This window comes from Pistacia vera, unplaced genomic scaffold, assembly GCF_008641045.1.
Source record: "Pistacia vera cultivar Batoury unplaced genomic scaffold, PisVer_v2 Contig430, whole genome shotgun sequence".
Lineage (NCBI taxonomy): Eukaryota > Viridiplantae > Streptophyta > Magnoliopsida > Sapindales > Anacardiaceae > Pistacia > Pistacia vera.
The window spans coordinates 1621433-1647070 of NW_022196258.1; the positions used below are offsets into that span (position 1 = coordinate 1621433).

The 25638-nt window shown below is 34.3% G+C and overlaps 3 protein-coding genes and 1 pseudogene across 4 annotated transcripts in view; 2 read left to right on the forward strand and 2 right to left on the reverse strand.

Moving 5' to 3' along the window:
• LOC116143423 (protein SIEL-like) overlaps positions 1–25638 on the forward strand; it is an 80611-nt gene that overhangs the window by 35227 nt on the left and 19746 nt on the right. The window lies entirely within an intron of this gene.
• LOC116143421 (protein SIEL-like) lies at positions 5904–12345 on the forward strand. The gene is made up of 10 exons (XM_031428876.1): positions 5904–6674; positions 7114–7194; positions 7737–7970; positions 8084–8275; positions 8697–8837; positions 9006–9095; positions 9438–9958; positions 10392–11694; positions 11792–11927; positions 11999–12345. The coding sequence occupies exons 1-8, from the start codon at positions 6036–6038 to the stop codon at positions 11314–11316; spliced, it is 2823 nt and encodes a 940-aa protein (XP_031284736.1). The 5' UTR covers positions 5904–6035; the 3' UTR covers positions 11317–11694; positions 11792–11927; positions 11999–12345.
• LOC116143435 lies at positions 13558–20286 on the reverse strand (annotated as a pseudogene).
• Positions 20372–25586, reverse strand: LOC116143424 (disease resistance protein RPP2B-like). Its single transcript, XM_031428885.1, has 8 exons — positions 25284–25586; positions 24408–25196; positions 23655–24277; positions 23212–23374; positions 22415–23112; positions 21691–21852; positions 20944–21020; positions 20372–20459 (listed from the first exon to the last, which is right to left on the reverse strand). Exons 1-6 carry the CDS (start codon positions 25515–25517, stop codon positions 21732–21734), a joined length of 2628 nt encoding a protein of 875 aa, XP_031284745.1. The 5' UTR covers positions 25518–25586; the 3' UTR covers positions 20372–20459; positions 20944–21020; positions 21691–21731.

Genomic DNA, 25638 nt, shown 5'->3' on the forward strand with positions numbered 1-25638 from the left:
ACTGTTTAAAAACATATATTAATACATATATGACAAAAGTACTAAATTAACCTTACAATCGTTCTACACCGTATACTTATTAACAACTACGACATGATCCACAGTGCATTCTTTATGTTATCTCGTACAGTCATCATGTTGTCTATAATATCTTGCTACGGGTGACTCGATCTTCTTCCATTTCGGCCATTTCTGTCCCGTTTTGACAATCACAATATACTTGCTCATTATCCATATTTTTAGTAAACTGTTCGAAGAATAGAGTCTTCCTATTATACATTCTGATTACAAGTTTTCGTTAATTAAGCAACCAAGATGTGGTTTCTACTCAAAACAATTCTTTTGGCCAAAAAAAAAAAATTAATTTCAATTTAGAAAAAAAAAAATTCTGAAAATATGCAAATTTCACTCCAAGCAATAGTTCTTAATTATATCACATTTTTCTTAATCAATAATTAGTTTAATATATATTCTTAAATTACCACAAGAATGAAGACGTTTCAGTGGCTTATTGCTTGCAAGTTGTGCAAACGATGGCCACAAAGACATTTGGCATATTTTCCAGGGCCCCACAATTATCACTATGTAGGGTCTCTTTGTTCTTTAAACCACTTGAATCGTTTATTTTATTGGCCCTTTCGTGAACCAATAACACCTTCATTTACTTGCCCTTTTTTTTAATATTATATAAATATTCCAGGAATCTGGAATTAAAGTTATATAATTGAAGTATTTTAACAAAATTTTAAATATAAAGGGTTAAAAAAAAAAATATATATTAATATTTAAATTAGAGGGCAAAAAAGTGACCAACAGCAGAAAAATAAGTGATTATTGATAAATTGAATAAATGATTGAACATAAAGTGAAGAGATTAAGATTTTAGAACCACTAAAAACATAAAACGACACCAATGGTCGGCTCAAGGACATCAGAGGTTTTTTTTCTCATCTTCACGTGGTCTTCAAAGAAAACTACAAGGAAAAAAATGCCAATAGCTTCCTGCGGAAGGTTCACGGAAATTTCGTGACAATTCTTTAGTCTCTCACTTATTTCAACTTTATCAGAAGTTGTCTCTCTTTTCTTCTTGACTTTGACAATCATGTGTTCCACTGTGAGAATCTTAGGGCCGGATTTTTTCTTACTTTGAATTTATTACTATTAAGTTCATAATAAATAATAAGTAAATAGCTATTAACAAGATTTTTATTTATAATATTTTATTGCATTAAAAAAAGACGATTCTCAATATGATTTACTTTAAAATTTAAATTAAAAAAATTATGTGAATTTTAAATTAGTTTCTCTATTTTTATCACTATGTTAATACTAATGCTTTTAACTTTATTGAATGAGCATATAAGATTTAGGGTTTTGATAATAAATGATGTGTTAAAAGCCTTAGTAAAGAATAACGAATTAAAAGTAAGTTTAATAATTTAATATAGGGGTAAATATGTAACTTTCAAATTAAAAAAAGAATGGTTTTTTTAGTCCAATAAAGGGCAAAAAATAGAACAACTAAAAAATAAAACGACACCAATGTTCCAAGTGACATAAGAGATTTCAGTAGACGACTCACTACTCACTAGTGCAACTAGTCAACCACAAAGTCTAGTCAACACAAGTCATCCAGACAGACAGTTTATGAAGCGATTCCCTAATTTCATATAGAGCAAACCAACATTTCCCATCAAGTTTTGCGAAATCCTAAGTTGATATCTTTTTGCATTTATATAGATTCACATCTTTAAAGTAATGTCGTTTTCTTTATTTTAACAGATTATCAACTTTTCACTATAACACAGTACAATATTAACACGCTAAAATGTCCACCGTTTTCTTGACATAAGAAGGGCTCATTTTAGAAAGAAGGGCTTCCGTTAGCAGAGTCCAAGTCGACAGTTTTTGGCTTTTTTTTTTTCCCCGATTCCGAAGTCCAAAGTCATTTCCGATACTACCGTTGGTCTCCCCACAACCTCCTCTACAAAACTCACACCTTAATTTGTTGACCTCACTCACCATTTCCTACCACCTCTAGTAGTCACTAATAGTGTTAGCTTAAGAGTGAAAATCTAAAATAAATATAGCTAGGGTATGAACTTGAGATTTCACTTAATCTCTAGTGTGAACATATCGTTTGCTCTATTGCTTTTAAAGATATGGGATGTGATTAATTAAAATGATCCAAATATATGTTATGTAAAGAAGTCAAGTAAATGTGTAGTTTAAATCAGTGGATCAAAATTCCAAGTCTGTGTTCATTAGTTTTCTTTTTTCTTTTTGCTTTTTTCTCCCCTTCACATGGTCTTCAAAGAAAAAAACAGCAAAAAAATGCTGATAGCTTCCTGCAGGAAGGTTCATGGAAATTTCCTGACAATTATTAACTATTTCTCTTTCTTTGAGCCTCTCTGCATTAATTCCTACTTTACCAAAAACTGTCAGGTCTTTTTCTTTCATGCCTTGAAGCAATAATGAAGCTTGTGTTTACACTATGAACTTGTTGAATAAGTAATAAAGGTCTCCCAAAAATATCCAAGGGCCTGATTTTGATAGTTATCTTATAGCATTTCTAATTTTATATTTAAGGTGTTATATATCTCATGCTTCAAACTTTCATATTTGATTTAAGAGTAAATAACTTCCATTGCCAGGAATTGCCACTAGCGTTGTGGAGTGTCGGCAACCGGAAAATCAACAAACAAACCACATCAAATAAACCTTTCTCAATCGTTTTTCAACCCAATAAACACAAATAACCGAAGGAATTAAACCCAATTCATCAATCAAAACTCGAAAAAAACCTTGGGATGAGGAAGCTTTAATCACTAGTGATTGGTGAGCAAATAGGATCGAGAATGTTAGGGCTTTTGGAGAGGAAGAGCCACTGAGTCTATTGGTCGTGACAAGAACAGTTTCTGGTGACAGAATTGACCGAAAAAGCAAACAGCACCGTTGAGCCCTCCCACCACCACCAAAATACTCCCTATCACTCCCTCACCAAAACCCCTTCCAATCCCGTCTGTCTAACCCCTCCATTCGTGGGTCACCGCACATGGTTGGTTCATGCAATTCTTGCCCTTTTTCAGCCACTTTTGGCATAAAAAATTTGCTTTAATTTCTTTACTTGAGAACATGTTTGGCCCAGTTCACTTTGTTTCCTCATTTACATATAAGTGATTATTTTTTTGGTAAAGGGTAATTGTATAAAAAATAAAAGAATGAGGATCCAAGAAGATGACCTCTACAAAGTCAAGTTCCTTGGACAAGCCCAAGAAACACAGCAAAACAAAACCAGCAGAATAGACATGGATTTACAATTCAAAAGACCCACCAAACTTGCCTCAAAGAGGGCTAGACAAAAAAGTGACCAGCAGCACAAACATATAAGTGATTATTGGACAAATTGAATAAATGGTTGAAAATATAAGTGATTGAGAGATTAAGATTTTATGTTAAAATTCTAAATTTAAATATCACAACTATATATACATACATATAGTCATTTCGGTTTTTTTTTTTTTTTTTTTTATTTGATGCCACTTCTCTTTCAAATATTGGATTCTAGTTTTTTAAATATTTGGGTTGTGATTAATAAAAATGATCAAGATATATATGTTATATAAAGAAGTCAAGTAAATGTGTAGTTCAAGTGAGTGGATCAAAATTCCAAGTCTTTGTCCACTTTTATATATTACTTTTAGAAAAAAATATATATATATTAAGAGCCAAGTAACTTTTATATAATACATGTGTAAAAAGCCCCAAAAGAAGTCTAGTCAATACTATAACGAGCTAATTTTATGTTTTCATCAACCAACATCCCTGTAATATTCTAAAAATATGCACAAATAATGCCGTCCAAAAAATACTAATGTTACAAGGGTATTTTGGTATTCCAACCCCACTTTCATTGACTAATCCACTCTTCGACAATTCTTTTTTTTTTTTTTTTTTTTTATGACTTAGGTGTTCGAACCAATTTACGTGCATCTCAATTAATCTTTAGGAATCCTAAAACTACCGATCAAGTAAGAGCTCCAGTAATTGCTCTTATTAGCAACCAAGGAGAGACTCAAATTCATGACCTCTTGAGTAATACACCAAAGAGTTCCTATCGAACCACTTGACCACCCAAAGGTAGTTTCCCCCAAAAACTCTCTTCATCCATTTCCTCATGTTGTATGACATGTCACGGAACCATTGGTTAGATAAATTTGCTAATATTAAAAACAAACAAACTAAATGATTAATTTAATCGGAATTTTTAAAATTTCATGGTTACTGATTAAAATAAGTCAGATAATTTTTGTAGTTAGAAATAATTTCTTGGATTTTTTTCTTTTGTCTTTCTTCACATGCTATTCAAAGGAAACTACACAGCAAAGAAAATACCAATAGCTTCCCGAAAGAGTCAGGGAAATTTTGTGATAATTATTAACTAGTTCCCCTATGCATTAATTTCTATTTTATCAAAAATTTTCAGCTCTTTCTTTCACGACTTGACGAGTATGTGTTTACACAATAAACATGTTGAACAATTAATAAACAAGGATACAAACACTATGTTTCAAAGAGATCAATTAGTTTTTTTTTCCAAGAATTAACTTTAAAATTTCATGCTAATTTTGTTCCCATGTTAGAGAAAGACCATAGAACTTCTTATCAAAGACAAACCCCTGTTTTGTTTGTGAAACAATAATGATGGTAGAAGATTGGAAAAAACGAAGAGAAATAAGCTAGAATTTGAAATTACTTTATGAAATAACAATAAGTCCTTAGCTCTTTTTCAATTAACAAAATGCAAATTTAAAAGTAAATAAAAAGTCATCTACTCCTACATGTTATGAGCTAATTCATAGTAGAGGAAGCCAGGAAGGTAATAAAACGACCAAAAGTCTTCTTCACTTGTATCAAAAGATTTTTTAAATGGCACTTTGGTGTAGGGTATATTAATCTTCAAAATATTTTGAATATTATAAAATTAATTCTTATAAATGTTTAAAAAAGTGTTGCCTAAATTATTGATAAAGAATAAGAGAATTTCTTAGAAACATATCATATTAGTTGCCTTAATAATAATGCACATAATTAAACAATTAAAATTATTAATAAAGTAGAACCTTAATATTCATTAATAAAAACAATACAATATGAAGAATGGTTCTTAGTTTAGTTAGTGGATTATACTTTTCTTAAACAATTAATTACCATATCTAAAATTAATAAAAAAGAGAAAGACAACTAATATTATAATAATAACAATCCTTCTACTCCCTACTTTCCACTATTACCCCTTAGTATTTGAAATTACACTATTACCCCTTCAATTATTTTTTATTTATATTTTTGTGTTACAATTAAATTTTGACCACTAACTGACAATATTACACTTAAACACAAAATTTTCAAAAATTCAAAAGAAAAACCTTATATTCTTTTTAAAAAAATAATAATAAAATAATAAAAAAAATTAAAGAAGCAAAAATATTAAAACGTTTTGATTGTTTTTCAGTTGATTTAAATTTTGAGATGTTTTTATGTAATGTTATTGAATTTTGGCTGTCTACTTCAAAAAATTTTTAAAAGGGTGATACGAACATTGCATAAGTCAGATAACCCAAGATTAAGTAGAGATTATTAGATATAATACCAAAACATTATCTATTTCATTTAACAAGTGAATTATCTGTTTCAACCGTTTTTAATATCTTCAATAAACGCAAAATTAATTCATAATCATAAAATACCTAACAATTTTATGCCCGCAAGCGCCAAATAGCTATTTCCCTTCAAAACCTTTGCACTGAAACAGTTCGTTTTATACTCAGCTGTGGCAGCAGAAAAGAGCGCCAGATCCAGAACGATGCGTTTTGATGGTTAATTGGAAAAGTTGAACTCAAGCAAAACGGTACGCATTTGCTTTGCCTTCTCCTTCGAAGCTCCCGGCAGATTAAGATATAGCCATTTCAAATTGAAGAGGAGAACAGAATAACAAAGAAGTCAACAACTAACAAGCAAAAGAACACAGTTGAATGGAGCAAGAAATACTACACAAATGTGAACAAACTCTCAGTCTCTCGAAACCACTCTCTTTACAAACCCTAGCTTCAGTTAGGTCTCTCATAATCAACCCTAACACCTCCAATTCAACTCTTTCTTTAATCCTCGAAACGCTAACTTGCTCTCTCCAACTTTCTCTTCCTGACTCAATCACTCGCCACCACACTCTCAAGCTCCTTACCGACCTGTCGTTTCACCAGCCGCACCTCTCTCCTTTCATCTTCGACTCGCTCCGTTCTGACGACTCACTCCTCTCCGCCGACTCACTCGCCGCGCTCGCCTCCATCTCCGACCACAATCCTAACCTAGCTCTTCATATCGACGATCACTTCTTCGTTTCTCTCTGTTTCGCTCCGTGCGTGTCCGTGCGGTTGTGGTTACTAAGAAACGCTGAGAGGTTCGGTGTACGGTCGCATTTGTTGTTCACAGTGTTCTTAGGATTTACGAAGGATCCGTATCCGTATGTGCGAAGAGCTGCTTTGGATGGATTGCTTGGTTTGTGTAAGTCCGGAGTTTTGGAGGACCTTGACGTCATCAAAGCATGCTATTGCCGTGCCGTTGAGCTTCTACGGGACATGGAAGATTGCGTCAGACTCGCCGCGGTTCGCGTGGTAAATTATTCCTACCTGAATTATAAACAGGAATTATTTTCTTTGTCCATCGAATACATTATACATTGCGGTTTCATCACTCAGAATTCAACAAAATGCTAAATGGTGCCATTGTAATAATAGTGTTGTTAAATTTTATTGATAAATGGTTTTTTACTTTTAACTAATGAATTGCATTTGGTAATGGTATGTTTCATTTGGAAAAGCTCTTAAATGTGATGGGAAGGCCAAGGCATGCTTAATTCTGTTTCAGTACGGGACTCTTGTATTTTTGCGATACATGTTTTCACGAGAACTGTTTCATCCGGCATACATCATTTTGATTGCTGACAATTTCTATTTAGTTTTGGTAATCTGTTTAATGGGATGGGGTAGCACAGAAAATTAGGTATGTGGACTGGAGTACTAATTACGGGATTTTATATTGATTGTGAATCAGGTTAGTGGATGGGGTCAAATGCTTGTAGCATACAACCAAGAGATGAGAGGAACAAATTTTTCCGATGCAGTGTTTACTCAGGTACTTTACAAAACTAATGCTGATTTTTTGTCTACGCTATTCCTTTTTCATTTCTTTATAGATTGTTTAGGGCCATGTGCTGAATGAGATGCTTGGTTAGCCTTTTCAGGTATGCACTGACATCTCCATGTAGCTTGAATTGCATATTGGTGGTGCCTGCTCTGATCTTTAGAGCATTGTTGCTTCTTATACTGTCGTCCCTTTCTTGTCATTATCTTGTTCTCTGGTTCTCACATATGACAATATCATATTTACTGTTCAGATTTTTGGAACATTAGATAGTTTCAACCCTGGTAAGCAAGCAATTGAGGCAAGGGAATTTTGGGTATCGATAAGAAAAAACTAGACAGTCATGCTATGTTATGTCAAGCCTGGTGAAAGATATCTTTTAAGAAATTTACTGTCTTTTACCCTTTGTCAGTTGTAGTGGACGATTCCTGTTTTGTGTTGTCTTATTCCAATGGGAATTCTATCTCTTAAAAACTTCAGCCATTTTAGTAGATTTTTTATCCTTATATCTCTTGTGCCATATGTGTTTGCAGCTCTCTTCTATGGCAAGAGATATGAGTATGGAAGTAAGGGTTGAAGCCTTTTATGCCCTTGGAAAGGTAGCAGTGGTATCTGAGGATATTTTGTTGCAAACGCTGTCCAAGAAGGTTCTAGGGATCTTCAAAGATAAGAAAACTCATGGTCAGTGTGTTGCTGATTGCTTTGAAATTTCAGCATCAGGTGCTGCTGGAGCTTTTGTGCATGGGCTTGAGGATGAATTCTATGAGGTAATTCTTTTTTATGGTGCTTGTCCACTTTAATTGACAATTGTAGACTGGAATTTATATCTGTGTCTATATATATAATTATGATAATGACATTGTCTGTTCTTAATCTGAAGGTACGGAAGTCTGCTTGTTCTTCCTTGGGTTTGTTGAGTGTTCTTTCTGAAAAGTTTGCTGGTGAAGCCTTAAACTTCCTGGTAGACATGCTAAATGATGATTCAGTGACTGTCAGGTTGCAGGCTTTGGAAACAATGCTTCTTATGGCAAACTGTGAGCATCTAAAGGTGCAAGAGATACACATGCACATGGTAGGTTTCCTGTCCTATTTATTACTCTTAAGGAAACATATATCGATATATATTCTTTGCTTATCCTACACTTCCGCTTGAGCATGAGAAGTGTTCATAACATTGAGGTAAAATCCACAGTTAAAGTGGTATTATTAGATTGTTTTTAGTATATTGGTTTAATTAATTGTTGCGTTATCTGATGTGATTGTCCCTCTGAGAGGCATGGGTTATGAGTAAATTACTTTTGGTTGCTGGATTGGTAATAAATTCCAGTTCTCTCATGACTCTCTCCTCTTTTTCACCCTTGGTTGGGATGAAGGGCATTCTTTAGTAGCCACACCTTATCTTTAAAAACAGTGACTTGATATACATAGTTCTTAATAACTTATAATTATTTTCCTATCAAAAAGTGTGATTTTATTAATATTTGATTCGGCAGTTTCTCGGCACTCTGGTTGACAAAAATGCCTTAGTGAGATCTGCAGCAAGGAAAATTCTTAGATCAGTGAAAGTTCCCAATGTGGACTTTTTTAAACTCTTTGTTGATGGTCTTCTTGAAAACTTGAAGATATACCCACAGGTTTGTTGTTGCTTCACTATGGAAAATTTATTAGATAATTTGAAAATTCAACTTATGCTATGTTTTTATGTAAAGCTCACTCTAATTTTGATTCCTCGTAGTTGTCTCTTTCATTTTTTCTTTTTTCCCCCTTTCTTATTTAACCTTTTGTTTTCTTTTTTCTTTTAGGATGAAGCTGATATTTTTTCTGTTTTATTTTATATTGGTCGAAATCATGGGAGCTTTGCAGTGTGCATCATCAGGGAGGTTTCACAAGAGGTAAGCATTGATCTTTACGTGTAATCTATGGTCTAGTGATTTGATGAACATGGACTCAGCTCTCTCTATCTATTTCTGCTCTAAATTGATTTTGTTGAGATATAGGATGTTATAGATGAGCTTTTATTGGTTCAGTTGTTTGCATTAGGAGTAGGCATGAGTTTTTTGTTATAATAATTACTCTCCACTAAGTTCTCAAACAATAATGCCTTGTGCTGTTGCACTACAATTTCTTTCCTCAATGTGTATGATTCTTACTTTCTGTTACGTCACAACGACTGCATTTGGTCAATCAGATAATGTTAGTTATTTCATAAAATCTTACTTGTCCATTCATTTCAGATGGAGCCAGATTCTGATGGCAAATTGGGCTTTGATGGTGCAAGAGTAGCTGCATTTCTTGTGTTGGCCATCTCAGCTCCCCTCTCAAGTGAACAAAATGTCTGCAGCATTCAGCCTAGAATATTTTCTTATGCAGTTACATTGCTAGGGAGAATTTCTTGTGCTTTGAGTGATGTTATGGACCAACATTCCCTATTGGCCTACTTTTCACAGTGCAGTAGACTTTCTAGTTTCTCTGACTCAGACTATAAAGGGGAAGATTCATCCTTGCATGAAGTGAACAGTTATAGTATTAATGGTACCAGCACTGAGATTTCTGTGCAGGAAATAGGTGATGAAGTCTCAAAAACTTGGTCTTGGATACAATGCAACCTAAAGGATGTAGCAACATCACAAGCAAGATGCCAGCTGGAAGAGGAGGATGAAATAAGTAATTCCATGAATATTGTACTAGCAAAGGTTAAGAATATCTGGCCCTTAGTACAATCAGGATACACAAAGGAAGTTTTGGAGAGTTTGAGGTAGTAAAGTGGTTAGCTATATTCAAATTTTTTCTGCCTTTACTGGTTTACCAAATTTGAAAATATTATAACTATCTGTTACTACATTTAAATCATTATTCAACTGTTCTGTACTAGTTATTAGCTGGGGAGTTTGCATACACTTATTCCTAGAAGAAAATGAGTATTGTTCTTTGCCCAAATAATAGGGAGATGTGGGTAGTTTTATGGGTAGAGTAATATCTGCAATCCAACCCAATAAACACACCATCACTGTTGATAAACACTATTTTATGTTCCTATGCATAAAGCAAGTGTAATTTTCTTTTATTACTTAGATGCATTGTTGAATTAAGGAATGATGCCATAAAGTAGTTATCTGTTGCTCCTTCATGGCCTCTGCATGCTTACATCCATAATCTGCTTTTAATTTCCTGCTTTTTGTTTTTTCCAGGGCTTGTAAGGAAGAAGTGTTAACATTTTCTACTAAATCCCTTGGATCTGATGGTGCATTAGCCTTTACATTGCAGTATATCCAGGTGGTGAAACTGCTTGTTAAGGTTTGGGAGCACTTTGCACCCATGAAAAAGTTCCATTATTATGAAGTGGGAGAATTGGAGCTCTTATTAGGAAAGTTAGACAGTAGGCTTGCAGATATCAGATGTAGGTTTATAGGGTTGTCTAAAGAAGAGGAGTTGCATGTCTTGGAGCTGGTACTTGTGTCTTGTTTGTTGAGGTTGTCTAAAGTTGAAATCTGCTGCTATCTTACTACCCTGAAAAAGCTGTCGTCTACAATTTCACATGTAGAATTTCTCCACCAGCAAGGGTCCATTGAACAATCCAAGTTTGTAACTGAAGTTAAGAATTCATTGCTTGAGATAGGCACCTCTACTTTTGATGCTTCCTACAAGCCATTTCTGTTCAATCAATTACTTGAGTCCTTTTTTCTAAACCAGCTTTTGTTAAGTGGGAGGCTTAGGCACATAAAAGCGGAACTGGATGTTCCCGATAATAGTACTGAAAATCCTGTTACTTTTGTTTCAGGGCTCCCAGTTGCCATACCTCTTGAGATCGCTTTGCATAATATTTCGAGTGAGAATAGGTTGTGGCTTAGGATAACTATGAGTGAAGAGTCAACTCAGTTCATCTTTCTAGATCTGAACTTAATTGAAGGATACAGTGAGTTCCTGAAATTCACGTATATTGCACCCTTTTACAAGACTCCAAAAGCCGTATCTTTCTCATTGAGGGTTTGTATAGGCATGGAATGCTTATTTGAGGATGTCCATTTTGTCAAAGTCCATGGAGGTCCAAAACGTATGCTAGCATATCTTTGCCATGAAAAAGAAGTTTATCTATCCATGGCTTCTAAAGGCTGATTATTCCTCCCATAGTGTTGCTTCAGCACAACAGGTGGAAAACATACAAGTACATGCTTGCTGTACTTATAGCCAGAAGTTTAGTGGCTCCATTATAGACTTTGATTTTTTGCCATTGGATGGTCATGAAATTCTTATGGACTAAGTGAAAAATATGCAGACCAGCTTTCCTGTGTCTAAGATAGGTATTTGATTTTCTTTAAAATCAGGATACTACTTGAGTTCATTTCTTCAGAAGGGAAACTAGCTCTTTTTTTCCACAAGGGTCGAAGATGCATACTGCTTTGTTTCACTACTACCCTTTTAAAGATTGTTATTGAGTTGATGTTGTCGGAGTGGATGCATTGGAAGTTTTGTGGGTTTAGTTCTTCTCCTGGGGTATGTAACATCCCTTCTGGCCTTACCATTAGTTTTTCATTTAAACTTTTTTTTTCCCCCTTAAACAGTAGTTCCTTTTGCATTATTGCTCTTCCAGGGTTGGCAGCAGTGAAAGACTTCATGGAGATGGTCATGTCACCATGAAAGACGGGCAGCTGTTTCTTTTCGTAAACTGGCATATTTCTGAAGTTTGACCAGGAAAATTCTGAATCAATTATTTTTCTTCTCCAATGGTATGTTTAGCCTTTCATTTTTATTCTTTTCATATTTAACATTTCATTAAATCTTTCAAGTTTTTGCGTAGGGTGTAATCAAGGAGACGATGTCCCGCCCCAGCTTATGTGTGCCTAATGTCACGACCCGCTTGCTTGGTGACTGCCACCTAGTGTTTACTTATGAATTAAGTAACTTAAGGACTAAGTATTCGATGTATGTAGTCATTTATTTGAGGAGGTTTAGCCTATAAATAGGCCACCCCTCCCTTGTACATTTCATAACTTGAATCCTTTCAATACAGAGTTTATATTTTCTCTAAGCTTCTCTCTCAAAACTTTATACTTTGAGCTTGTTAGTTGTGTGAGCGTTAGGCTGCTTAACTCATTTCCGAAGGGTTAAGGCCGCACGAACTTAGCAAAGAAGTTAAGTGCGTGAGATCTGTCAGTGGGGCTGCCTTTGCTGAGTGCCTTTGATGAACCGACGATAGTAGTTAACTAACCCCAGGAAGGATCGTAACTCCGGCACTTTGGTGGGTGTTTCCCACTAATAGGCCACCCCTCCCTTGTACATTTCATAACTTGATCCTTTTAATACAGAGTTTATATTTTCTCTAAGCTTCTCTCTCTAAACTTTATACTTTGAGCTTGTTAGTTGTGTGAGTGTTAGGCTGCTTAACTCATTTCCGAAGGGTTAGGCCGCACGAACTTAGCAAAGAAGTTAAGTGCGTGACACTAAGCTAATAATTATGGTTATATATGTGTTTTGCCAAATTGTGGATTCTCAGTGTTTATAAGCATTTTGTGATGCCACTGACATCGATTTCAGATTTTCAAATCTGAAGTCAACATGGATAGTCTTCCCCAAGGGAAACCACGACTAGCATTGGTATATGAAATCATTAGAGCTCGCTGGAGAAGGTGACTTAAGTACTTCCCCAAGGAAATAAGCAGAGCAGTTAAAAATGCCTGACCCACAGTGGTGAACTGATCGATAGTTTAAGCACTTAATCCATTTCTTGTTCTCGGGAAAATAGATTTAAATTTTATTGCAGTATTAATGATTACGTACAGGCTAATCCAAAATTGACAATTTGTCACATTGGCATTGAAATTTCACTATTACCCCTTCCATTATTATTTATTTGTTTTTGTGTTGAATATTTTTTGACAACTAAATGACCATATTATCCCTAAATCAAAAAAATCAAAAGAAAAACCTTGAAGTTTACAACAAAAAAAAAAAAAAAAAACCTAAAGAAACAAAAATATCAAAACGTTTTGGGTGTTTTTTAATTTTTAGTTGATTTAAATTTACTGTTGTGCAGGTGATAACCCGGGATTAAGCCCCTATTAATTACTGAGCATTTTGTGAGTATGCATCATGATCTGCTAAAGGCGCTTTATGCTTTCTTATTGTAAGTTACCCTCACATTATATTTGTCGCCATCCCTTGTACTACCTAATAATCTCGACAATATTCAACAATGTAATCTTGTAGAGATTATTAAATATATGTCCGAGTAAAACATTTACAGTTCTATGAACTCAACTCTGACCAAGGTGGAGATTATTAGATCTAACAATTAACACCACAACATTATCTATTTTATTTAACGAGTGAATTATCTGTTTCTACAACATTCCTAACTTCAAGTTTCTCTCATCACAAAAAAGATTTGATTGAGATAAGCCTCAACCCGATCGCTTTAAAATGAATAATGAGAAAAAATACAGTATAACATTCAACCTGTTATCACATAATCAGCAAATACAGATAAGATAAGATTGGTGCATCTATCTAACAACTGCATAAAAAACAAGTATGGCGAAAGATAAAGATACCGTGTTCAAGACTCTGTCACTGGTTGCCACTCCTGCAACAACATATATAGACTCTTTCAGAACAGCAGCAGCAGAATATCCCCCTGTCTGCGTCATTAGGTCCGCCCTCATCCATGAATCCATACGTGAATCATAAATTTCGATGCTTGAAACCATTGTACTGCCCTCATAAGCACCCAGAGCATATCTACAACACAAATTCATCTTGTTAATCTGAAACTTGAAAAGGATAATATATATCTCTGGGGACTACGCATTTTGTCTTTTGCAATACATGAAGAACATAATTATGAGTAGACTTGCAGTAAGAAAAAGTGAGTTTACAATGTACAATGTTAATCGAAATGTATTATTTCTTATAGTACAGCCGAGTTGGGCCATCAACAAGTACCAATAAACTACAAAACAAGAAAACATGAGGAACAGAAAAACTTACAATTTTCCATTCAAAACAACTAGTGAGTGGCAGGTTATCTTTGAGTTCATGCTTGCAATTTGTCCGCAATAACGCATTCTGTAGTCGAAATTTTCTACAGAACTGATAAATACAAAAATGTCAGGCAACTTTTAAAACAAACAAATGCCAGAAAAATTAATTACATTATCTGAACTTTGATTTATCATCATCTATTCTTTAATTTCTTAATATCAGATGCATCTAAATGTTATTACAGGCTAAATCAATTAGTAGCTATGTACAGATCTCCATATATATATATATATATAAATCGCAGGCATCTCAAGTCAACTAAATGTCAAACAAAATATTAAAAGCCTTAATTATTAAGTTAAGAATTTGGAAGTATATCCTGCTGATATGCCAATATATATAAATTTAATTATGTACACAAACAGGAAAACACTAAAGGGCGTGTGTCTTACTTCAGATAATCCTTCCCATCAAATCCGCCAGTAGGATAAAGCACACCATCAATTTCTGCAGCAGCAAAAGAAAATAGCTGGAGAACAGATAAAGGGCATTCATGGACCAAGTCTTAGTCAACTTATACATCATGCATGCTTTTATAAGGTGGCATGCCACATGCCTCAAGGAAATAAGAAATGTCTGAAATTGGAATTTCATTTATACCATTTACATTTAGCATTGCCTTGCTACCACATCACACATACAGTAAATACATGTAACCGACATATGTCTCATGATATAAATTATCTTTAAACCTTGTATTGAATGACTGATAACATATGATAGATGCCCAACTTGATGACAGAAGTGACATGGTGTCCATGATGAAACAAAATACCTTTATTTTCAGGAAACTTAATTGCCAAGATGTCAAATAAGCAATGAATTCAAGATCATCAGTAAACCTTTTATCAATCATTGCACCAGAATCCAGGAATCAAAAGAAATATATAAGAATCAATCTAGATAGAAGATTTAAATTGAAATAGGCAATTGTTTATGATCTTCCATATTCATATTTTTCCATTAGTTCTACCAAATTAAATTTCTCAACTATAAATTATTATATTGAGTGAATCTAGAAAGTAGTTGCATCACAAATCATAGTGAATTCTCTCTAGATATCTTATTTAATTAGATTCTGGTCCGTATATGAGGAATATCTCTTGTGAGTTTAATAAATCCTGTAAGATTTCATACATTCTGAAATTTCCATTTGTCTGAGTTCAATTCAAAGCAAAGCCTCAAATGATAAAAGCCTCAATGTTTTTCAATTCATGCATAAACATTAATTGAAGCTCTCACAAGTAAACTTAATTTTCGATCCTTTATTAAATACTAAACCAATAAAACTTCATTCCTCAAACTGATTCAAATGCAGGTGACAAGTGTACCTTTTGTTGCAGTGACAGCATACCAATCCATCGTTCAAGCTTCAAATCAGACATTTCAACATCTAAAAAGCAATCAACACTATTCCCAACGCCTATTGCATATATTTTGTTATCAAAAGTAACTCCACCTAAGCCACTCTTTGCCTTTTCAAGGAAGGGCACAGGGTCCATTCATCCTACTTGTGTTGTAAGATTCAACTGACATATAGTATGAAATATTAGAGATAAGTAGATTGAAAAGGTAAATATACTTTAAGGGTCAGTTTGGTTCGGGGTTAAGTGACATTACTGGGGTAATGTCATCTTATATTACTTGATTACCACGTTTGGTTGTCAAGTAATATAAGATACCAGTAATCTTCAAATACCAATAGTGGTTACTATTGGTAATATAAGAGGTAATCTGATTACCTCCATTTTCTTAGGTTTTCTGAGATTACCAGGGTTATCTTTTTTTGTTACAATTTTATCCCTTATTAATAAAAATTTTGGACAATAATACCCCTACTTTAAAACAAATTTACATTAAAATCTTATTTCAATTTTACCCTTGTTTAATTAAAATTTTGGACAATAATGCCCTTATATTTAAAAGAATTTACAGACCACCACTGCCACCAAGCCGCCACCACCACGGCCACCCAGCCACCACCGCCGCCGCTTGCTGCCACGGCCACCCAGCCACCACCGCCGCCGCCTGCCGCCACCGCGAACAACCGCCGGAAAATCACCGGAGCCCCCAAAAACACTGGAAATTCTGTGGGAGGCTCCGGGAGGCTTCGATATGGCCGTTTTTGGCCATATTGATGGCCGAAAACGGCCATATCGGGCCAGATCTGGCCATTATCGGCCAGGTCTGGACCAGACCTGGCCGTTAGCCGCCAGATCCGTGGCCGGTCCAGACCTGGCCGATAATGGCCAGGTCTGGTCCAGACCTGGCCGATAATGGCCAGGGATCTGACCGTTAACGGCCAGATCTGGCCAGATATGGCCGTTTTCGGCCATCAATATGGCCAAAAACGGCCATATCGAAGCCTCCCGGAGCCTCCCACAGAATTTCCAGTGTTTTTAGGGGCTCCGGCGATTTTCCGGCGGTTGTTCGCGGTGGCGGCAGGCGGCGGCAGGAGGTGGGGGTGATTTCGTCATGAATTAAAGTTTTTTTATAAGCGGGGGTGTTTTAGCTAAATCTGAAATATTGGGGGTTAAAAAACTATTCAAAAATTAATAATAAAAATAATATTATATTAATATTTAAAAGAGGGTCAATTTAGTAATTTAAATAACATACCCACCAATTTATTCCCATAACCAAACATATTAATATAACATACCCACCAACTAACCAAACATATTTTCTTAAAGATTCCCAGTAATCTAACATTCCTGAACCAAACGCCTCCTAAAGAATTTATTAAGAGCTAATACCTGTATTGTACCATGTGCGTCTATCCCCACCACCAAAGACATAAACCTCACCATTCAACAATGCAACTGAAGCATATGAACGAACAAAGTGCATTGGCTGAAAAGATTTAATCACACCTCGCTGAGGGAACATATAAATCCAATGTTGATAATCATGATTCCCCATCATATCCACACAATAGATATATTGACTCAGTAGGATCGACATGCAGCTCGTCTAAGGACTCTATGGCCTTTTCATCACTTAATTCAATGGGAGGATTAGACACGGACTGCACCATCATACAATGATTTTTCAACTGCTGGATCTCAGCTTCTGCATCAACCTGGAAGAGTCGGGGTCAAAGGTGTTTGTTCATCACATCAAGCGGCATGAAATACACAAATGCAAGGAAGCACCATTTTTTCCATAAACATCATAACGACTAATATCCAGGGGTAAGGGGAGGGGGAATTAATGCATTGACCTTCAAACGAAGGAACAGTAGTCTCTTCAATTTATCATTAGTGCAATACAATATGAATTTGATTATTTGACACCAGTGACTCTTACCTTTGTATTATAGGTACTTCACCCACTAACTAAGGCTCTTAAATGCGCTAAATTATATTTTCATTTAAATCTCCAAGCTTTTGGTGTTAATACTAAGGAGAGGGAAAAACCATCAACTGCTCGGACTATTGTTGCTAATGCTTTTCCTGTTCAACCTTCTAGAGTACTAATGGCTATAATTCTACTTCTATTTCCATTGTAAATTAATTCAATTTAACATTAGTCCTTAGTCCATTAGAATATATATAAATAATTAATCAAAAAAGAATTCAGCCTCCAATGGTGACTAAATTGCTATGTTCGAATATATCAATCTGCACATTGTTTGCTTAGTAATTTCCCAAGGGCAGATAAATCAGCTATTGGAAATGGCAGAGTTCAACATCAGAGGAATGGCAAAGCATTACCAGCTTCTGCTCCAAATATCTCATCTTTAGATTTTGTTATCTTTGAATTTCTTTAAGCTCTTCCACCCCTTAAATCAACTACATAGAGCATAAAGCAACTTTACTAAGGCCAAAGCAAGAAACTCTTTTGAATCTTAAGTGAAATGAAGTAAAGGACAAATGTCCTCAACTACCTTAGCTATGATGGATTGACAATAAGAAGAGGCACAACTAATCTCTTCATTCTTCTCATCAGAGCTCATCATCTCACAAATAGAACCCCCGTTTCCCGGGCACATACCACTGGTAATCGCAGGTTAATCTACATAATCAGTTAAAGGAACGTCTTGACGTCCACAGCTAAAAGCCAATTCTTTCAGTTTCATGAGAATAATATCTTTCTCATCTTGTTCCACCATCTTCACATCTGAATGAGCTTCCAAAAGCAGGTTGTCTCCATTTAGTGGAACATCATCTCTAGAATCTATTTGCCTACTCAAGTAATTAGACTGATCAACCTCCAAAGGACATGGCTGAAGTAATTCACACTCCCCTTTCATTTCACCGACAGGAACAGCATCTTCAGAATCTGAAACCCAGCTTTCTTCTTCCGTGTCAGTTGACGAAAGAGGTTGGAAAAAGTTTCCCCATTTTGTTGTATTGAAAGGAAGACAAGGTAGACAAGTGCTTGTTGAAACTTCTAAAGATGCTAGTGATATCAGCTTGCTTGCCTGAGGATGGTCAAGATCCATTACTAGTTTAAACTGTTCTTCAAGCAGTGGTTGGCATTGCAATTTGACACGAATCTGAACCTTCATTTGGAAAGCAACATAATATCAGCATTAAAGCGCCCTCTCTTCATCATATATAACTTTTTTAACTTACAAACAACTAGAAAATAGAGAAGCAAACTTGTTATATTACCTGTGCAGGATACAGGGTTCTCTTAGAACCATCAATGGTCCACCCATACGTATCAATGTCCATTTTGCCAGGGCCAGCAGCTTCATAGATGCCGTAAAATTTCTGTCACTGTAGTTGAATAGAAAAAGTGGTGGTCCAGTATCAATGTTCTTTACATAGGTGAAGTCTTGAGCTGGTAAGCCTGTTAAAGTTAATACAAAATCTCGTAAGTTCTTGGAGAAAAACTAAGAACAATACACAAGCTGCACCGCAATGCTGCCCAACCAAAATGAAAAGAAAAAGAAATTATATCATATAGAGATATATTCTTAAACCAAACTACCGTTTTCATCTTTAGCAGCAATCTTGCTTAAAAAAAGGAGCTCAAGGTGTGTATGCAAAGTAATAGTTGTAGAAAAGACATTTGCGAATAAGAATTTTCCATTCATGAAAAACAGGAAACAAAATCTAGACGAAAACAAATGATTAAAATAAAAACAATGAGAAATATTTTATTCATTCTTCCCATTTTTATGCAATCCTACCAACAAATATCACTGGTTTCTGAATGACTAACAAATTCCTGAAACAAAAAAGACAACCAAAAACAGCCAAAATGTTTACTGAAAATATGCCTCAAAATTGCAGATGACTGACCAAACAGTTGATTAGTTAAACATTCTTTAATGGTGTTATTCTTGCAACCAAATATAACACCACCACGCTGGCTTTTACCCAGGTTTCTTGCAGATGCACGGGTATAGGTTGGATTTGTAGAAGGTGAATTTCCAGTGATAATGAAAGTTTGTAATTTCCTCCCCATCCTGTGACCAAAATTGAAAAAGATCAAAAATGCAAAACAAAATCTGAAACTGCAATTAGAGCTTAAAACATGAGTAACTACTGCTGATCAAAAGGGCTCAAAAACTTTCAATCAAAACGTTGAAGAATCATGAAACAGCAAATTTATAAAATATCAGCAATCATAAGAACAACAAATCCACAGAAAAAAAGAAAACCTAACCTAAACAATTAATGAATTGACTTTCGTTAATAAACACGAAGGCCATTATGTCAAAGAAAAGATGGAGATCCTACTTTGATGAGCAAATTGAATCACAAAAAGGCTCCTACATCAACCTCATCAATATCCATTCCTTACAATTCCTCTCATTGAAAAATAATTATACATTTCTCACAAATTAATTAACACTCATGATGCTTTCAAGAATCATTCGCTTCAATACACAGTAATATCCATAAATAATACCAAATAAATGAACAATCAAAACCTAAAAGCAGAGTGTGATGCTCAATGGACAAAACCTGGAAGTACAATTCAATGTAATGCTATCGGAATCACCAAATATGCTTAACAAGAACTTCAAAATAAAGAAAATCGCAAACTATTAATTCGTTTGATAGAAACAGAAAAAAGAAAGTAAAAGCGAAACGGCAAAGACTTATTTAAACTTCAAAAGCAAACAAATGCGGCAAAAAACCCTAACTATCACAAGTTTTAATCAAATCACCGAATCAAAGTGAAACCGAGTTCACTTTCTTTTTTAAATCATCCGATTGAAGCAAAGCCGCGGCACTTTGAAAATCGATCGAACAAAACTGAAATAAAAAAGAAAGAACCAAAAATAATGAGAGTTGAAAGGAAGATAAGCGAAGAGAAAATGTGTCAAAAATAGACGTGTACACTGTGGATCGAGGGTGCTGAAAATAGAAACAGTGTACTTCACTTTAGAGTGCTTGGCAAGAAGCGCGAAATGGAAACCGAGTAACATAATTACGAGTAGACTTGCAGATGAAAAAGTGAGTTTGCAATGTACAATGTTAAACAAACAAATGCCAGAAAATTAATTACATTATCTGAACTTTGATTTAACATCATCTATTCTTTAGTTTCTTAATATCAGATGCAACTAAATGTCTAAATGTTATTACAGGCTAAATCAATTAGTAGCTATGTACAGATCTCCATATATATATAAATCACATGCATTTCAAGTGTCAAACAAAATCCTGCTGATATGTCAATATATATAAATTTAATTATGTACACAAACAGGAAAACAATAAAGGGCGTGTGCCTTACTTCAGATAATCCTTCCCGTCAAATCCGCCAGTAGCATAAAGCACACCATCAATTTCTGCTGCAGCAAGTGAAAATCGCTGGAGAACAGATGAAGGGAATTCATGGACCAAGTCTTAGTCAACTTATACATCACGCATGCTTTATAAGGTGGCATGCCACATGCCTCAAGGAAATAAGAAATGTCTGAAATTGGTATTTTATTTATACCATTTACATTTAGCATCGTCTTGCAGTAAATACATGTAACTGACTGATGTAAAGGATCTTTAAACCTTATATTGAATGACTGAAAACACATGATAGATGCCCAACTTGACGACAGAATTAATATATATATATATATATATATAGGTCAAATTAATATCTAAACAGGACAACCTGTAAAATTATAAAAAAAATTCTTTTATTTATAGTACAGTATTGAAAAACTGAATGACAAAACAGGGATTATACTGAAAATTTTAAGTAAATATAGAAGTAAATAAAATTTTTAAGTAGTTTTCTAATAACTCTAAATATTGAAATAAAAAATATAAAAAAGTAACAACTTTAGGATTATATTTATGTTATTGTTAGAAACAGGTCATAAATCCAAGTAACATGTGCTTGTATATTGATACGTATTATTCTTCTCTCCAAAATATCATTCCGCTTCTACATAATTATTTTATGATGCATAGACTAGAAATTGAGAACAAAATTAATTAGATAGAAATGGATTAGTAATAGAGTTTTGGACTTCCTTACCCTTCAAACAATTTGGATTCTTTAAGTCTTTTAGGTTGCGGTTAATCAGAATCAAAATCAAAATCAAAATCAAAATCGGAATCGGAATCGGAATCAGAATCAGAATCAGCAAAGCCAGTGGGTTGACTTGTACTTGGATTCCCCTCTGCCACTTCTATTTCCCTTTTGACATCACAATTATTAATACAACAAAACCAAATCAAACATCATGATCAAACAATGCAATTCAAAGAAATTAATTTGATTCTATATAAGATTACTTTAAAGGCAATCATATTTTAAAATAAGCAATTAACATACAACTACATGCGGATTACATATGTTTATTTGATCATATTAAATATTTTATGATTAAGAACTAAATTATATAGAATCGGTAATACTTTATGATTAACAACAAAATTATTTCAAAAGATAATGATCATAATCAACTCTATTGGTTCCCAAATGAGTGCATTTTATATACTTAGAATTAAACTTCATAATATTTTAAGTCATAGTAAATATTAGTTTTCACATAATTAATTTAGAAATAAAAGTTAATGTAGAGTTTATTGTACTATTTTAGACTTGGCATTACTTAAATGATATATATATAAATTTTATAATTTTATAAGAATCCCATAATCATATTCCATTAGGTGAACAAGAGTTTCCACAAGAATGAATTAGGAAAATAAAAACTAATCATGTAATTAAAATGAGTTGTAGAAGGAAAACTTACTTATTTTTATAGTTGCATACTTTCAATCTCTTGGAGAGCGGTTCAGTTGTATCCAACATTTCATTCAAATCCAAAGAAGTAGCAGAACTCTTAAATTGGCAATTGCATGCAGCGGAAAAGTCATCGGATGGTGGTTCATCGTTATAGCGGCCATTTCCATTGAGTTTTAGCTTTCTCTTTAAAGATGAAAGATCTATTAGATCCTTCCATTTGTAATCTTCAGGGCACAATAGATGAACTCCACACTTTTTCACCTTACAACCTTCTATGGGAACCATATCATAAGTGGTAACTACGAAATTGATCTCAACCTCATGATTAAATAATGTCCGAGTTTCACCACTATACATAACACAATCATATCCCAAGAACACATGATCTGATTTAATGTAGTGAGTTCTATCTCCTTCGAACCAACCTTTTATAGACCCAATTGCAAAAGTCTCGTAGGGATCATTAAGATATTTGATATCCATCATACAATAAACGAAGAAAGGTTGGCCCAAATCTAGCAAATCTGGGAACTCTACAACAGTGCAGAAAGCCAAACCAGCAAATGGATTATGGCATGTGTCAATTGCATCATGGAATGAGCCCGATGATAGTTTTATATTATAGCTAGCATTTTGAAAGCTAAACCACTCTGGAATTTCACTTCCTGGGAAACTCATACAACCTTTTGGATTCACACAGTTCATCTGCAATAAAAAAAAATCTAGCATTGTTAATTTAACATCAAAATTTTTATTCAACAAAAAATAAAAATAAGAATTGACTTTGTATGATAGGAGAGAGACCTCTTCAATTTCTGAGCATAAAGTTGTACTTTGCTGAAAACTTAGCAGAGCATTTTTCACAGTTTCTCTGAGTGCATTCCTTTTCAATTTCCAATACCGTTCTTCTAGACAACTTTTAAAAATATTAGGATTGTCATATGGAGATTTTGACATGAAATGAGGCCTGTCAACCAAAGATTAAGTCAAGCAAATAACATTGACATGAAATTTGATATAAAATTTGATCTCTAATGATTTTTATTTTGTATTATATATAAGACTTTAGAGGTGATGTGTTGATATGTTAAGTGACTTCAGAATGTTACATAAAATTATGCACCACATGAGATGACATAAATTTTAGTACCAAATGAGATATATATAATTACTTTTTATTAGACAAAATAAATTAAAAGAATCGAAAAACATTATTGAGCTAAAAAAAAAATATATTTATTATTTACCTTAAGCTGCATATACCATCAAAGGGATTTGAAATTTGCAATTTATTGGATTGTAGTTCATCTTTCTCTTTCCCTTTCTTTTTAGCATTGTCAACACTTCTTCTGGATGTTTCCGATGGTTCTCCATAAGCTCCAACATACAAGAAATGAATCCCACACTTTTGAATCCCACACTTTTTCACTCCTTTGTGTCTAGCTATAAATTTGATGAGCACTTTACAATTTAATGACTTCATCTCAGAATAAATTTCATGATATTCCCCCTCGCACTTCTTAAATGTCATTTTATTTATAGAATGAAAGCTTAATACTACATGATCTGACCAGGCATCTTCTGAACAAAATCGACCGAAGGCGAAATAATCAGATTGAATGTTAGAAGAATAAATTTGCTGCTTACCATTTTTACTTTTGACCAAACAGTAACAGATAGCAGCGTAATAAGGAAACTCATACGAACTTGGTGGCAAAACAACAGATGCAAGAAAACCTAGAAAGTTTTTATTATGCCAATCTAGTGGTTGATCAAGAGCTATATAAGATCCTGTATTTTGAAAGGTAAACCACTTAGGAATTTCATTTCCAGGGAAAATGATATCAGCACAAAATTCTCGACAAGATTCCTGTACCAATGAAAATGAAAATCATCACATCATAACATAGTTTTAGCTTCAGATTTTTTTTTTTTTTTTTCCCATTGCTTTTAAAAAACAACTAACATCATGAAAAAGGAGAAAGCATCAAAATAGGTACCTCATGAAGAATTTTAGGTAGATCCAATTCAAAACAATTGACAAAAATTGATGCCCGTTGTCTCCAAAGAGGTAATAATAGAAATGATGGATCTGATATTGATTGCAAGGACAAGCAATTAGATGCGCACACAGATACACCCATTGGAAGCTCTGGCAATAGTTGAAGTCTCCGACAATTACTTATGTCTAGCGTCGACAAGTAAGAAAGCCCTCTGAGGTTTGGTATGCTCTCAAAATTATTTCTTCTTAGATTTAACGTTAACAGAGAGGATAATTGTCTAAGATTGTCCGGTAATTTGGTGATTCGACAGTTTTCCAAATCAAGTGTTGTTAAAGAGCTTGAATCTGAGGAAGAAATCAATACCCAATTAAGGGGTGTCTGATTATCATGAGGTCGATATAGGTATAAGCTGTCCATTTTTGGCAAGTGTAAAATGGATGATGGTACTTCCTTTAGGACTGTATCTCCAGTACGGAGAGTCTCCAAAGCTTTTAAATCTCCAAAGTCATCAGGTAATCTTTCCAATTTGGAGCATTTGTAAAGATCAAGGTATTTGAGAGATTTCAACTTACCGAAGCCATCTGGTAGACTAATAAGCTTTGTGCAACCACCTAGATCTAGCATAGCAAGCTCAGTGAGATTTCGAATAGATGAGGGAGCTATCTTCAGCAAACTTGAACAACGTAGTAATCTCAATTCCTTAAGATTTGAGGCTCTTGAGAGATTTGGAATCTCTGTCATGTGTTTGGAGTAACTGAGATCAACATATTTCAAATTTACAAGATCCTATACGAAAGCAAACAAATCATGACCAACTCGAATTAGTGCCTTTTATATATATAATTTTCAACAGATAAATACCGTATTACATACCTGAACACCCTTCCAATGCTTAACTTTGCTGTTTGGCATATCAAGTCTAACAAGGCTCTCTGAAGGAAAATTTAATGGCACTGATTTAAATGGATAACTATTCCAACTGAAGAATGTTATGTCACTGGGAAAGGATTCAAGTTCTTCAAAACCATGCAACTTATTTTCATAACAATCTGAAGAATTTAAATGGTATTCTGTGTTGTATGCTCTGAAGAATCTTAAGTCATCCATCTTTGACAAAACATGAAAATTTAAGCCTGCGTTGCTTATTTTAGATATGTCCAAATTTAAGCTTCGCACTGCATCCCTTCCCTAACAGCCAAAAGAGACGGTCAGTTAGAATACAAGATAC